This window comes from Aspergillus tanneri (assembly GCF_003426965.1).
Source record: "Aspergillus tanneri strain NIH1004 chromosome Unknown AapTan_7_pilon_pilon_pilon, whole genome shotgun sequence".
Lineage (NCBI taxonomy): Eukaryota > Fungi > Ascomycota > Eurotiomycetes > Eurotiales > Aspergillaceae > Aspergillus > Aspergillus tanneri.
In genome coordinates, this window is record NW_022984634.1 from 4,458,746 (window position 1) to 4,473,387 (window position 14,642).

The 14,642-nt window shown below is 41.8% G+C and overlaps 1 protein-coding gene across 1 annotated transcript; it reads right to left on the reverse strand.

The window, feature by feature from the left end:
- Window positions 1-12,685: 12,685 nt before the first annotated feature.
- Window positions 12,686-13,717, reverse strand: ATNIH1004_008066 (uncharacterized protein; the record flags this gene model as incomplete). The annotated part of the gene is made up of 3 exons (XM_033572679.1): window positions 12,686-13,105; window positions 13,182-13,277; window positions 13,331-13,717. 3 exons carry the CDS (start codon window positions 13,715-13,717, stop codon window positions 12,686-12,688), a joined length of 903 nt encoding a protein of 300 aa, XP_033425994.1.
- Window positions 13,718-14,642: the final 925 nt, after the last annotated feature.

The following is a 14,642-nucleotide window of genomic DNA, read 5'->3' on the forward strand; positions in this document are numbered from 1 at the left end:
AAAGGACCGATATCCACTTCCTTTAATTAATGAGACACTGGAAAGGATTGGGAAGGCATGCTGGTTTACCAAGCTTGATGTTATTGCTGCATTTCATAAAATCCGGATCTCGCCAGGAGACGAATGGATGACAGCCTTCCGGACTAGATTTGGCCTTTACGAATGGCTAGTAACACCTTTCGGCTTGGCGAACGCTCCAAGCACATTTCAGCGGTATATTAATTGGATCCTGCGTGACTTTCTAGACGAGTTCGCTTCGGCATACTTAGACGATATATTAATTTTCTCATCAGGGTCACTTGCTGAGCACCGAAGCCATGTTAACAAGGTATTGGAACGACTACAAAGGGCCGGATTACAATTGGATATTGACAAGTGCGAGTTTGAAGTCAAAAGCACCAAGTATTTGGGATTTATTATTGAAGCGGGTAAAGGCGTACGCATGGACCCTGCAAAGGTTAAAGCAATACTGGAATGGGCTGTCCCCACGACTGTTAAGGGTGTACGATCATTTTAGGATTCGCAAACTTTTATCGCCGCTTTATAAGGAATTATGCGGATATCGCTGCGCCGTTAAATCAGTTAACGCAGAAAGGACACGAGTTCAAATGGACCGAATCATGCGAGAAGGCCTTCCAGCAACTGAAGACAATGTTTACCACTGCCCCGATTCTTATACAGTTTAGCCCCGAGAGGGAGACTGTTGTTGAAGCAGATTCCTCAATGTGGGCTACAGGGGAACATTATCACAGTACGACGATAACGGACTATTAAGGCCTTGCGCCTATTTCTCTAAGAAAAACAGTCCGGCGGAATGCAATTATGAGATTCATGACAAGGAATTACTGGCTATTATCAACGCTTTAAGGGAATGGGAAGCAGAATTATGCAGTATCGAAGGTTTTCGTATACTAACAGACCATAAAAACCTAAAATACTTCACAACACTACGACGGTTAAATGAACGACAAATGCGATGGGCTGCGTTGTTAAGCAGGTATAACTTTACACTGGACTACCGGCCGGGGAACTTGCAGGACGCCCTGATGCACTTTCCCGCAGAGAACAAGACCTCCCACAAGATGATTCAGACGAGCGGCTACAGAACCGTTATCGGTGTCTCTTAGACCCATCTAGATTTCAGAGGAAACCAAGTCTTACCCCTGCAACTGCCAGGATTAGTACAATAACTACTAAATCCACCGAACAGTTAATACCTGGAGAAGACCTTTTTAACCTTCCGATAGGTGAACACTGGTCAAGCGCAGAACAACAGGATGTTAAATATGGCGCTATTCGAGCTGCTGTATATGAGGGTGCGGTCCGTTTTCCAAAGGAACTCGGCCTAAAACCGGTATCTCTGACTGCAGTATATCACCCGAGGGCTATTTGCTATACCGAGACCGCCGCTGGGTCCCTGACATCGAATCCCTTCGGACCAGGATTATGCAGGAAACACACGATTCGGTGATCACCGGACACCCAGGCCGCAATACAATGTACGCGATCCTTGCTAGGCAGTTTTACTGGCCTAATATTGCCGCCGATGTCCGCCGCTTTGTGGAAAATTGCGACAAATGCAATGCCAATAAAATATGGAGAGATCGCCGCCATGGAGTACTAAAACCCTTGCCGATACCCGACAGAAAATGGAGAGAAATAGCTATTGATTTTATTGAGAAGCTGCCTGAGTCTAATGGCTGCCAGAATCTTATGGTTGGTTATTGTTGATCGCCTAGGGAAAGGTGTTATATTAATACCCTGCGAGCAGATAGATACGCCCACTGTTACTACTAAACTTATCCAACACTTTATTGGATACCATGGTATTCCAAGCGCTATTACGTCTGACCGCGGTGCCCAATTTGTCAGCGATATGTGGGAAAACTTTTGCAAACAACTAGGAATTCGACGACGTCTATCTACTGCTTACCACCCGGAGACCGATGGACAGACTGAACGCATGAATGCGACAATTGAAGCCTATCTCAGGTCCTTTTGTGACCGTACACAAACTAATTGGGCCTCCCTGTCCCCCATAGCTCAACTCGCAGTTAACGGGAGAAACGCTACAGCCACTGGAATTAGCCCTTTCTTCTTAGACCATGGGTACGACATGGAGACAATTCAGCTGGATAATACACAGGATACAAATCTAGTGCCCACAGAAACCCAACGGACCAAAGCTCAACAAGGACATGATATTGTGACTAAATTAGCTCACGCACTGGATATTGCTAAGGCCGAGCTCGCCGCTGCGCAGCAAAAATATGAAGCTTATACTAATCGCCACCGTACATCCGCACCGGCTTACCGTGTGGGTGATAAAGTACGACTTGACCTACGTAATATACGCACGGAACGACCAAGCAAGAAACTAGATATCCGAAAATGCCAAGTATACAATTATTGAGAAAGTAGGCTCACACGCCTATCGGCTTAACACTCCTCCCGGAATTCATAATGTTTTCCATGTCATGTTACTACGACCTGCCAATTCTAACCCTTTCCCGAGCCAGCAAAATGACGACTACCAGCCCCCTCCCCAGCTAGTCGACGGTGAAGAAGAATATCTGGTACAGGAAATCCTAGACGAACGGTTTGCACGTGTAGGACGAGGTTTTCGCCATGAGTTCCTAGTTAAATACACCGGTTACCAGCAACCTGAATGGAATCACGCTGATGCAATGGAGGACACCGAAGCACTTGACCGCTGGCGAAAGGATCACCCCCAACCGCCACAGAAGCCGAAGAAAGAAGAAGCCAAAAAGAAACCGAAAAGGAAGCCAAATATTAGGGCCCTACGCCCTAACATACGTCCAGCTCGGAAGTGCGTCACATGGGCAGACGGTGTCCCCACAGAAGTTGATCCATGGCGGAGCCATGGATCCAATTCTCTCCCACGCTTCGCACTCCAGTCAATGGGAACACTATTGTTGGATGAGCGGCCCAACACCAAAAGCCAAAGAACCGGTAGGGAGGGAGTAGTGTAAAGGGCTAGAGCCCGTTTGACCTCTCGGGCCAATGTCCCTACTGTCCCCGTTGTCCCTATTGTCCCTACTGTCCCCGTTGTCCCTATTGTCCCTATTGTCCCCGTTGTCCCTATTGTCCCTATTGTCCCTATTGTCCCTACTGTCCCTACTGTCCCTACTGTCCCTACTGTCCCTACTGTCCCTACTGTCCTTTACTGACCCTTTTTGGCCCATTGGCCCTCGATCGATGTCACGTGACTCCCCACCTTGTTTGTTTACCGCTTGTTTCCTCTTCCTTTCTTCCTTTCTTCCTTTCTTCCCTTCTTCAACGATTCCTTCTTGTACATAACCTATCTTGTAGGTTCTATGGGTTCAGCCCTTGACATTTACTTGTCCATTCTGCCCCATACTTAGCTGCTTCGTCAGCTTTAGCATTTCCAAAAATTCCTTGATGGCCTGGAACCCAGTGAATATGAATATTGATATTCTTATCCTTAATTCTAGTTGCCCATTTAGAGATTCTTTGGTGTGGCTCGTAGTTGGTATCCGCTGATTGAAGCCTTTTTAAGGCTGCTTGGCTGTCTGAAAAGATGTAGATATCTAAGGTTGGAATTTAAATAGTCTTAAATACTTGTTTTAATGCTTTTTAAATAGTAAATAACTCTGTATTGTAGACCTTGTATTCATGACCTAGATTCCATGCCCAAGCCTTTTAATTTTGAGGATTATTCTCTAGGAGGAAAATTCCTGCTCCGTTTTAACCACTCTGCAGCTAGGATCCATCTAAATAGAAGACGATTTTATGGTTATCTCTATTAGCAAGCTATTAAGATATTAGCGTCTTGTGTTCCTGGGCTGCTTGCTCTTTCTGTTTGCTAGAGATAGATATATCTACTATTTGGCTTAACAGTTGGGACCAGGGCGGTAGGGTTTGATTTAGCGTCTGAAAGGTGACTTTCCATGTCTTAAAGGAGAATAGTGCTAGCAGTCGGATTAACTTTTTCTCTCTCTAGGGTGGTATTCCGGGTCTTCTGTATCTAGTAATCTAGGTTTCTCGTTCCAATCCAAAAACCTTGATTGGTCAATAGAGAATTCCCCGGGTTAAATATAAATATAATTAGGAGTCTGCTTTGGATTACATAGGATTTTATAAAATAGGCAGTTCTAAGGACGTAGTTTCTGCAGATTTTATTAAATTTAACTAATAATAGGGGCAGGGATGCTTCTATTTTTATAGCCTGTACAGGTAATATTTTAAAAGTTCCTAGAATTTTTTTTAAAGCCGTGTTTTGCAGTTTCTAGTAGTGGTTTACTAAATATTGTTGCCCTTTTCACCATAAAGGGACTCTATAATCTGCAATGGAAGAAACACAAGTAATATAAAGCTGTCTTATAGCTTGAAAACTTAGCCCCCTCTCTGTATTTAAAAGCCTCGCTATTTGGTAAAATACCCTAGTTGCAGCTGCAACTCGTGTTTGTATATATTCTTTAAAAAGGAGTTTAGAATCTATGTAGATTCCTAGCTATTTTACTATTAAGCTTGGTTTGACTATAATATTGTTATCTAGTCTGACTTGGGTGTCTTGGTTTTCCTGGTCTGGTTATTTAGAGTTAAAATAAATAAGCTTTATTTTATCCTGGTTAAACTGGATATGGTCTTTGGCTCCTTTTTTAAATATGGTATTAGCTACCAGCTCTATTTGCCTGCAGTTGTTCTCTAGGCTTTTAGAGCTAATAGTTAGACAGATATTATCTATATAACTAGGCTTTTAAATATCTTTAAAGGCTTGTTTTATATTACTATCTAGCTCTCTGTACATTTCAAGCTAAAAGAGCTCTCTAATGTATATAAGAAACAGAATGGGTAATATAGGGGATCCCTGGGGGATCCCTACCTAGACTGGGGTCTCCTTACTGGTTTCCCTGTTAAAAGCTAGAAACACCTTTCTGTCTGACATAAAGGATTTAATCCACTATATTAAGCTATATAGAAAACCTAGTTTTAAGCATATTCTAAGTAGTTAATTAGTAGATACATGATCAAAAGCTCTTTTTATATCTATAAAAAGGGCGGTGGTGACCTCTTTATTATGTTTTACAAGCTCTATATTATGGATTAGAGATAGTGCTGTATTAATTACAGATGTTTTTTTTTTTTCCCTTATTTAGTTATAGTAAAGGATTAATTGCGGGAGTTTAGCTAGATAAAATAATCTAGTTGTAATTATCTTTTCTACCACTTTGCCTAGGCAGTTAAGCAGGGAAATAACTTTAGGCCTTGGGTTTAGAGTAGTCCCTTTTGCAGACACTAATTTTTTAAGAATAACCTTTAGAGTTTTCCAGCATCTGGGATAATAATATTTTTAATTAGGCTTTATAAAGCTCGTGGAATCTTGGAGCAATGTTTTGGTAAGCCTTTTAAATAATTAAGAATAAAATATTGTCAGGTCCGGGCGCCTTTTTAGTAGAATTACTAAAAATAGCAGTGTATACTTCGTTTTCACTGGTTTTTAGCCAGTTGGTTAATTCTGCCTGGTTGGTTGGCCACTTAATGGGCTCAGCCTCCGGGGGTTTTTAAAACAAGGTGGAAAGAAATGCATGGCATTTATTTTAGAAAAAAATTGCTTGCTTTTCTTAATTCCCTATAAAATAGGTCAAGATAGGCAGTTTTTGGATAGATCTCCTTTTAGTATAGTTAAAAGCTTTAAAAATCTCCTTATTTCAAGCTTCTTCCAGAAATTTATTCCAGCATGCTGATTTAGCTTGCTTAATCTTCTGGAAATATTAGTTTCTAGTCTCTAAAAGATTCTCGTAGAGCTTTGTACAAGGATTATTTTTCCAAAGTTTTCTAGCTTTTCCAAGCTGTTTTTTTAGTTTTTTAAGTTCTTCTGACCACCATGCTTTTAACTGGGCAAATAGTTTTTTTTTTTGGGATACTAGCATCTGCAGCTGTTTATATTATCTATTAGAGATTTAAAGCTTCGGTTTCTAGCTTTATCTTACTATTTAAGCTCCCCTGCCTTGTTTCCATATCTAACTCAAGGATTTTCTTACTAAATAAAGCCCAATTGGCTTTACTTAGATTATATGGCAGGCTGACCAGGGGGCTTTTAATGTCTTGTGTTTTTACTTTAACAGAATAAAGCAGAATTTCGTGGTCTAATCCTAAGGCAAGTTCTTGGTTAATCTCCCAATTTACTCTATACTAATTTAGACCTTTGGTAATAAAGGTTAAGTTAATAATAAAAATATTTTTTATTCCCTTTCTATGGTATGTTTATAAATCAGGCTTATTTAGCAGTTTATATTAATATTTTTTAAGCTATTTAATCAAAGTATCAGCCCTGGTAGGTAATAACATCTTTAAATTCTACTAGCTATAGTGTGTATTAAAATTCCCCCCCTATTATTATATATACAAAGGGGGTGATTTTAGATAGGGCTTTTTTTATTATCTACTCGGCACCTTCCTCTAGTAATTGCTTGTTATATATATTTATTAGCTACAGATCCTGGATTTCTGCACCTAAAATATTTATTACTAATAAATCACTGTCAGTGCTAATATCATTTCTTTAGTAGTAATTAAACCTAAATAACTTTTTATAGTAGATTGCTACTCTAGGTCTAACCTTAGTTTGTTTAGGAAGAATAGAAGTATATACTGGATGGGATATAGTAAAACTATTATCTAGTAATATCTATAATTCCTGGAGAATAATAAAGTTAATATTAAGCTCTAGGCCTATTTCTAGGCAAGATAACATAGCATCTAATTGCGTCTAGTATTATTTTACAGGAAATAGATTCCTAAATTAGTGTTTTTCTGATTTATTAGTAATCTAATTCCATGCTACTGTTTGGGATTGGTCTTTCTATAGGCCTAGGCCTTGGTTTTGGTTTGACTTTTTCCCATTCCTTGCAGTTTTTGCTATCTGCTCTGTGGGCTTAACTGCAATTAGCGCATTTAACCTGTGTGTGGGGATATTCCTGGCTTTTTACTTCGCATGTGGAACATTTATGGTATTGGGTTTTATGCCTTTCTGCGCAAATAGCGCATTTTGGATTATTCTTGCAGTATTTGGCAATATGCTTGTATCCTTGGCATTTTTAGTATTAGGCAGTTTTCTCTATATATTTAGTAGCTCTATATAAAGCTCCTGCAACACAGAGTTAATTTTTAATTGCCTTGGATGCCATGGCTTTATTCTGCACGTCCACTATAATAGAGAAGTGATTTTTGGTCTCGCGGACATATTCTGGGGTCAGCCATGTTGGGGGCCTTATTAGTTTTAGACCTGGGTTAAAGATTTCAATCTCTTCCTTGAGCATCTGCATGCCTTCTTGGGTTTTAAAAGGCCTGGTGGGGACCATGTGAATAACTATTTTTACCCATGGTTTATTAAACATCCACCTAGTATAGGGGATAAGTGGTTTCCAGACATCCAGCTTTTTTATTAAATAAGGTGCCTGAATACCGTCCATTGTGGTGAGGATAAGGGTCCTTTTAGTAAAGGAAGTGCTTGCTGTCCTTACTATAGGTTTGTCTACCTTTTCTTTTATCTGGAACTGGTGGTTGATTTGGTTTCGGAGCTTTAAGAAGTCTAGGTCTTGCAGAAATTCTGCAGAAACCTCTAGAATAAGCCTACTACCTTTATAGGCGGCCTGTTCTACCCGTTTTGGCTGATCTTGTTTCTTGGTTGGGATAACTACTTGCGGTTTTATTCCTTTTTGGACTGCTGCTGCGTATGAAGGCTTTACTAGTTTTTGCTTTGGTTAAGAAAAGGCTAGGGCTATTTTATCAAGTTTTTGATTAATAGCGTTAACCTCTTTCTGGAGTTTTTGAAGTTGATTGTCTTTGGAAAGCAGGGATCCTTTAGCTTCCGGATTTTACAATTTGTCTTGGATAGCTGAGAGGCCCTCCAGATGCATATCTAGAGCTTCAAGGATCTTAGCATTTGCTAAACTATGGTGGATCTCTTGCAGTAAGATCTTTGCAGACTTAAGTTTTTAGATATAACTTTGTTTGGCATCACTTTCTATTTGTTTTTGCAAGCTTTTTCCATCTCCTTTTTATTAAGGAGCACCTCTTCATCTTCAGACATTTGACTTAATGACGCAAAGGAATTAGGGCTCTCAGGAGGAGAATTGGAATCAGGCCTAAACTCAAGTCTTGCCTTTGGGCTGATGAACGAGTGTTTTCTTTTGCCTTTGGTCCCTTTTTTAGGGCTTGGTGGCTGCGATGGGTTGGGTGACGAGTCCCTAGGTGGGGTGGTTAGGTCTTTAAAAGACCCCATTCTTCTCGCTGATAGACAAGGGAAAATAAAAGGAAAAAAAGAAATAAACAGGTAGAAAAGTAAACCAGGTAGGATCCTAAAACTTTACTAGCTAGGGATCTAGCTAGTAAGTAGAGATTTTTAAAGGGAATCTCTAAACCACAAAAGCTTTTTAAAGGGAAGCTTCGAAAAACCAGCGTAAGCGTACTAGCTCGACTCCACTGTTCCCTATATCTCTGGTCCAGCACTAGTTTTCCTATACCTATCTAAGCTAAACAGCTTTAGAAAGATATTGCTAGGAGCCGTAGTACTGGGGATACAGCTCACAGTTTCTTCTTGCAAGTAAGCTTAGGCTTTCTACTAGTAAATTCTACAGGGCAGTCCAAGCTTCCTGTTTTTGGTGGAGTAAAACGCAGGAAAAAATCTCACCACTTTTTAAAGAGAAGTGGTAAACTAAGGGCAAGGTTTTTATTGTTTTTGCAGAATACCAAGCTGGAATAACTGCTGTGGTGTGCAGGGCAGCCAGGTCCCCACCTCTTATCCCTCTCCAGGACAGTGATGGTGTTATAGAGGCCTAGGGAATAACTAGTAGTGGCCCAGAAGTATTACAGGGGTATCAAGATTTCAACCACATGTAACAGTAGAGGGCTTATCTAGAAGCTCCTTAAACCCCCTAGTAGGTACGGGAGTAGCTATAAGTGCAAACTTATAGAGCTTTCCTTCCCTAGATAGGGTGTTCTGCAGGGACCGTTCGAATATGCAGTGGTGGTTGGCGTTAATGGAGGCTGCGGCGGGAGGTGGCGGTAGCAGGGGGCAGAAACAGGGACTGCACTGTTGGTTAATCCCGGGAGCCCGAGCTCCGGGAGCGCGGGAACACGAAAAACTTTTCACACGAAAATCGCGGTCTTTTTCATCAAAATACTGAACGGGATTGGACTGTCGTATCAAGAAAAGTGGAGAAATTACTAAGCTTGAAGAGGGCTATAAAACGATGTATAAATCGATACCCAATACCCCCAAATGTGGGGGTTGGGTTGGAGGGTGCGTAGTTGTTCTCCTGCAGCAGGCGGTGAAGTATAGCAGAGAGCCAATTCACTATATTCACATCCTCTAATATAAAAAGACGTTCTAAGTCGGCTGCATCTTTCCCATTCAGAAAGGTCGGGTACTGGCTGTGAATATGGAATCCATTCGCTTCATGGGTGGCTCCGGTCACCTAAATCACCCTTGATGCCTTTAGGGCCTGTATCATAGCCGCATGATCCTCTTTAAACCGCGCAGCCAGGTCCGGTGAGCGAGATCGGGGCCGGGGGCGAGATCGAATTGCGGCGGTGGATTGGTTGGGTGGGCTGGTTAAAGAGAGGGGCCTGGTCCGCTTTTGGCTAGCGCTTGTATTCTCTGGGGGAGTGGTTGGTCTCGGGTCCGTTACTAAAAATATATAACGTTGATCCTCCAAGGTTTGCACCAGGCAGGGCTGAATCTGGGCATCCTGAGTTGAATAACCCTGTAGTTGGTGATTTTTCCGTATGTGAGCACGAGCTTTCTGTTTACTTAGCATCAGGGCGTTGCACTGTTTGCACTGGAATCCCTGGCTTGGTGGGTGAAGGGTTGGAATTGGGTCCACCGGTTGGTTGGCTTGAATCTGGTGGTGAATTTGGCCCAGGTCGTGTAGGGGCCGTGAATGCAATTGGGCATGGGTTAGGTAATCAGGATGGTGATGTTTTATCACATGATCGTTTAGACGAGTTGGCCATAGTGCATTTTCGTGAATTGAGCAGGTAATCATTGCATACTCCGGGTAAAAGGTTAGATAAGAAGGCAGGGCAGACATTTTTTTTAAGATTTTCTTTTCCAAGAAAGTGGGCAGATATAAGGTAAGAATAGGAGATATATAAAGTAAAACCAAGCAGAAAGTAAATAAATATAAGGCAGGGATAAGTCCGAAATAAGGCAGAGGCACGAAATAATAACAGGAAATAAAATAGAACAAATATTTAATTATTTTAAGCCTTTGAAGAAATAAGGCAAAAATCAGTTAAAAATGCAAGGTAAATAAATAAGGGTAAAAAAAGGTAAAGAGAAATAAAACAGGAATAAAATAAAAAGTAATAAAAAAGCGTAAAAAAAGAAAATTTTTAACCAATTTTTTGTTTTCGAAACCGAGCAGAGGTAAGGTGAATATAGTCGCAGAAAAAAAACAAGGTAATAAATTAATAAAGGCAAGAAATAAAGTGCTAAAGGTCAAGGTATAAAATATTTTTAATGTCGATATATTTATATATATCTGTCGTTGGATAGAATATAAAAACAGTTGTAGGGGATCTATAGAGGTATATATATTAGTTAAAGATAATACTAATAATATATAAAGGTATCAGCCGTAGCTAAGATAGTGGGGGCATTAGCGGCAGCTAAACTAGGGGGAGATATCAGCCGCTGCTGAATTGGGTGGATATTAGCCATAGCTGAACTCGGTTGAGATATTAGCTGAACTAGTGGAGATATTAGCCGCAGCTGAATTAGGTGGGTATCAGCCGTAGCTGAACTAGTGGAGATATCAGCTGCAGCTGAATTAGGTGGATATCAGCCGTAGCTGAACTCGGTGGAGATATTAGCTGAACTAGTGGAGATATTAGCCGCAGCTGAATTAGGTGGGTATCAGCCGTAGCTGAACTAGTGGAGATATCAGCTGCAGCTGAGTTAGGTGGATATCAGCCGTAGCTGAACTCGGTGGAGATATCAGCCGCAGCTGAATTAGGTGGGTATCAGCCGTAGCTGAACTAGTGGAGATATCAGCTGCAGCTAAACCAGGTGGATATCAGCCGTAGCTGAACTAGGCAGATATTAGCCTTAGCTGAACTAGGTGGAGATGTCAGCCGCAGCTGAATCAGGCGGATATTTACCCTTTTTAGGCAACTAATAATTAGGTAGGCAGCGGACAATCAGGTAGGCAGCGGACAATCAGGTAGGCAGTAGACAATCAGGTAGGTAGTAGATGCTCAGGTAGGTAATAAACAGTCAGGGAGGCAGGGAGGCAGGCAACTAATAATTATAGAGGCAGATTAGGGATTCTAGTGAAGATAAGGACTAAGCTTTTCTGTAGGTTTGTATTGGGGTTTAAAATCGGGTTTGTTAGTATTAGGTGGTTGGAGATTCGGTGGGTATATAGTTTAAGGTGAGTATAATAAAAAAATAAGTAAAGCAAAGCGGAAACCTAATATTAGTCGGTGTCAGCAGGCGGGTGCCTGCTCCGCAAAAAAATTTTTAGGGTTTAACCGCCTGCCGACCCTGACTGGGCACCCACCTATAACTTCATGGTTTTTAGGTCTTATAACATAAAAAGTATATTGGGGAAATCAGGCGATTTTTTACTATTTTTTTATCTAAGATTTATTAGGCTAGCCCTAAGATTAAGCGAGCACTTGACCCCCTGCTTTGGAAAAAGATTTTTTTTGTTGGGGTATGCCAAGACCTTTGCCGGCGGGTAGTCTATACTATTTTAGGCAACCACCCTAGGCTATATTAGTATGTAGATACCTAAGGCACCTATAAACACCTAAAATATCAGGCAGAAAGGGGAGTAACAAAATATAAGACTTTTTAAGGATAACAGGGTTAGGTAAATGCTTTGCAACTTTGTTAGTTTAATAAATTAGGAAGTCTAAAATATATTTTTTAACTTATTAAATTCCTAGTTATTTTTCTATTTTTGTTTTACTAAGCAAGCCTAAAGAATATATATATAACATTATATTTAGTTTATAAAATATAATAGTATGCAGTTCTAATATATTTCTGGTGCTGGAAATAATATATATATTGCTAGTTCTAGTGACTAATTATATAAGTAGAGTTAATTTTGGATTATATTATAGTTAAATAGTTAGGTATTTACTTTATTACTATATTAAAGTAATAATTTTGCTGGCAATTTCTATAAAAAATTTGGGCTAGATTAAGCAAAGCAAACTAGCTAAAAATATTCAAAATATTACATTCTTTGAATCCTGCCGTTGCTGATCTTATCCACGCCCTTTAAAAAGCAAAAGAAAAGAAATGCTGCACTGGTAAGCTCGGTATTTATCTCCCACCGCTGCTTTAAAAACATAAATGGCCTAAAATCCTGAGGCATCAACTCCTCCTCTATTCTAATTGGCTTATTTGTAAGCAGATGATGTCAAGGGCTAAACCTCTATAACCTAATAACTAGGGTGGATACAAAAGGAATCGTCGAAGAGGAAAGAGAAGAGGAAACAGCGATGAGACGATTGCGAAGTAAGGGGGGGGAAGTCACATGATAGAGTGTACTAATCAATATACTAATCATGTGGCAGGCGAGGAGAAAGGAAACACGAGGGCTGAGGGCCCGAGTAGGCTGAGGGGCTCTAGCCCCTTACACTACTCCCCCCTTCCCTATATAAGGCCTCCGAAGGAGGCCTAATAGCGAGGCGGGTTGCTGGCGCGGGCTGTAAGCTTTTTCGGAGGTTTCTCGGAAGTATCAGACAAAGTAGAGCGGGCATCGCAGTCTGCGATCCAATGATCATTAGAACCGCAGTAAAGGCATAAATTATTCGCAAGTCGGAAACGGCGGCGGTCAGAGGTGGTGGATTCATGAGAAGAATCAGATAAAACAGGCGAAGCAGCTCGGGCTACTCTCACAGAGCCAACATGAACAGGATTGGGGTTTATTTTAACTGAGTTGACTCGGACCGGATCAGTATCCATTGGGTCTGTATTCGGGGTCAAAGCTGGTTTCGGGGCTGATTTTGGACTAGGACGGGTACGCCGATCGGTACTACTGGACAAGTTCAATATATTCATTATAGGGAAGATCAAAGAGAGAATTATTCGAGTCTTCTAGTATTCGACGGAGATTAGGCCGTAGCCCCCGGTGTAGCGTGGTAACACGTGATATATCTGGCCATGAGTTTACATTGGCTTCATATGAAAGTCGTTCAAAACGAGCAAGGTAGGCGATAAGCGATTCGTCATCCCTCTGTTGTATAGAAGTAAAGCGCTGAATAGCCTCCTGCTGTTCCCGTGGGTTATGGCATAGACGCTGAAAAAAAAAGAGAAAATAACTTCAGGATCCCATAGCTGGTTTTCTTCGGCAGATTGGCGGAGGTGCAGGACAGAAGCTTGCTGAGACTGTTCTAGTCGATCCCATACATAGTCAAAAGCATCAGCTCCTACGAGCTGGTCTGATCGAAGTTTTGCTTTAATTGACGGGAGCCATGTGCGAAGCGTGTATGGTTTACCGTTAAAGCGAGGCGGATCTGGCAGGCGGGATCTGGGTGTCTGGACGGAAAGAAGCTGCGTACGAAGCTGGTGGACATCTGTTCGGGAAGCATCAAGGTCCGCACGTAGTTGCTGTATTTCATTACGCTGGTTTTGAATATCAAGGCGCTGGTTTTGGAGCTCTTGCTGGAGCTGCTGCACAAGCAGGAGGAGTGGATTCGGGTCGGACATCGTAAAGATATTCCCATAGACTGGCGGACAGGCAGGCAAGCGGGCGGGCGAGCAGGCAGGCAGGCGAGCGGGCGGACAAGCGGGCAGGCGAGCGGGCAGACAGGCAGACAAGGACGATTCCTAATGTCAAGGGCTAAACCTCTATAACCTAATAACTAGGGTGGATACAAAAGGAATCGTCGAAGAGGAAAGAGAAGAGGAAACAGCGATGAGACGATTGCGAAGTAAGGGGAAGAAGTCACATGATAGAGTGTACTAATCAATATACTAATCATGTGGCAGGCGAGGAGAAAGGAAACACGAGGGCTGAGGGCCCGAGTAGGCTGAGGGGCTCTAGCCCCTTACAGCTGGTCGACCATGGTCCACGGGCGCGGTGGTCCAGAAGCGCAGGTATTGGCTGGATTGGAACCAGGATTGGCCTTGCACGCGGCGAGGCGCCCACGGAAGGCCGTTAGCACGATGTGCAGCAACCTGGTATCTTTTACTTATTTGCTGAGACCGGGTAAGATGCCCGCAGTGACTGCATTCCCACAGATCGTGAAGCTCAAGCTCTGGAATCCGGGAGGAGCTGTTTGGAAGAGGCGAGAATTTATTATGGCTGGATCGGGGGTAACATCGCGAGGGATCTAACGCAGGTGTCGCGCTCGATCCGCAATAGTCTGTAGCTAATGGACATCGGAAAGATAACGCTTTTTAGCTGTCTGGTTATAGCAATTTTGCACCCAATACACACTATACAATTATATTCCTTCAGGTAGGTCAACAAAGGCGGTGGTTGAGACCCGTCGGGAAAGGCCACGGAAGTCCTGCGAGTTGCCATAATATCCAAACAGCAGTGAGTAAAAAAAAAAATAAAGACAGTGTTATATTCTCCTTACATTAAATGTAGACTGTAAGGAACAGGCAGGTGTTTTTTTTTTTTTTT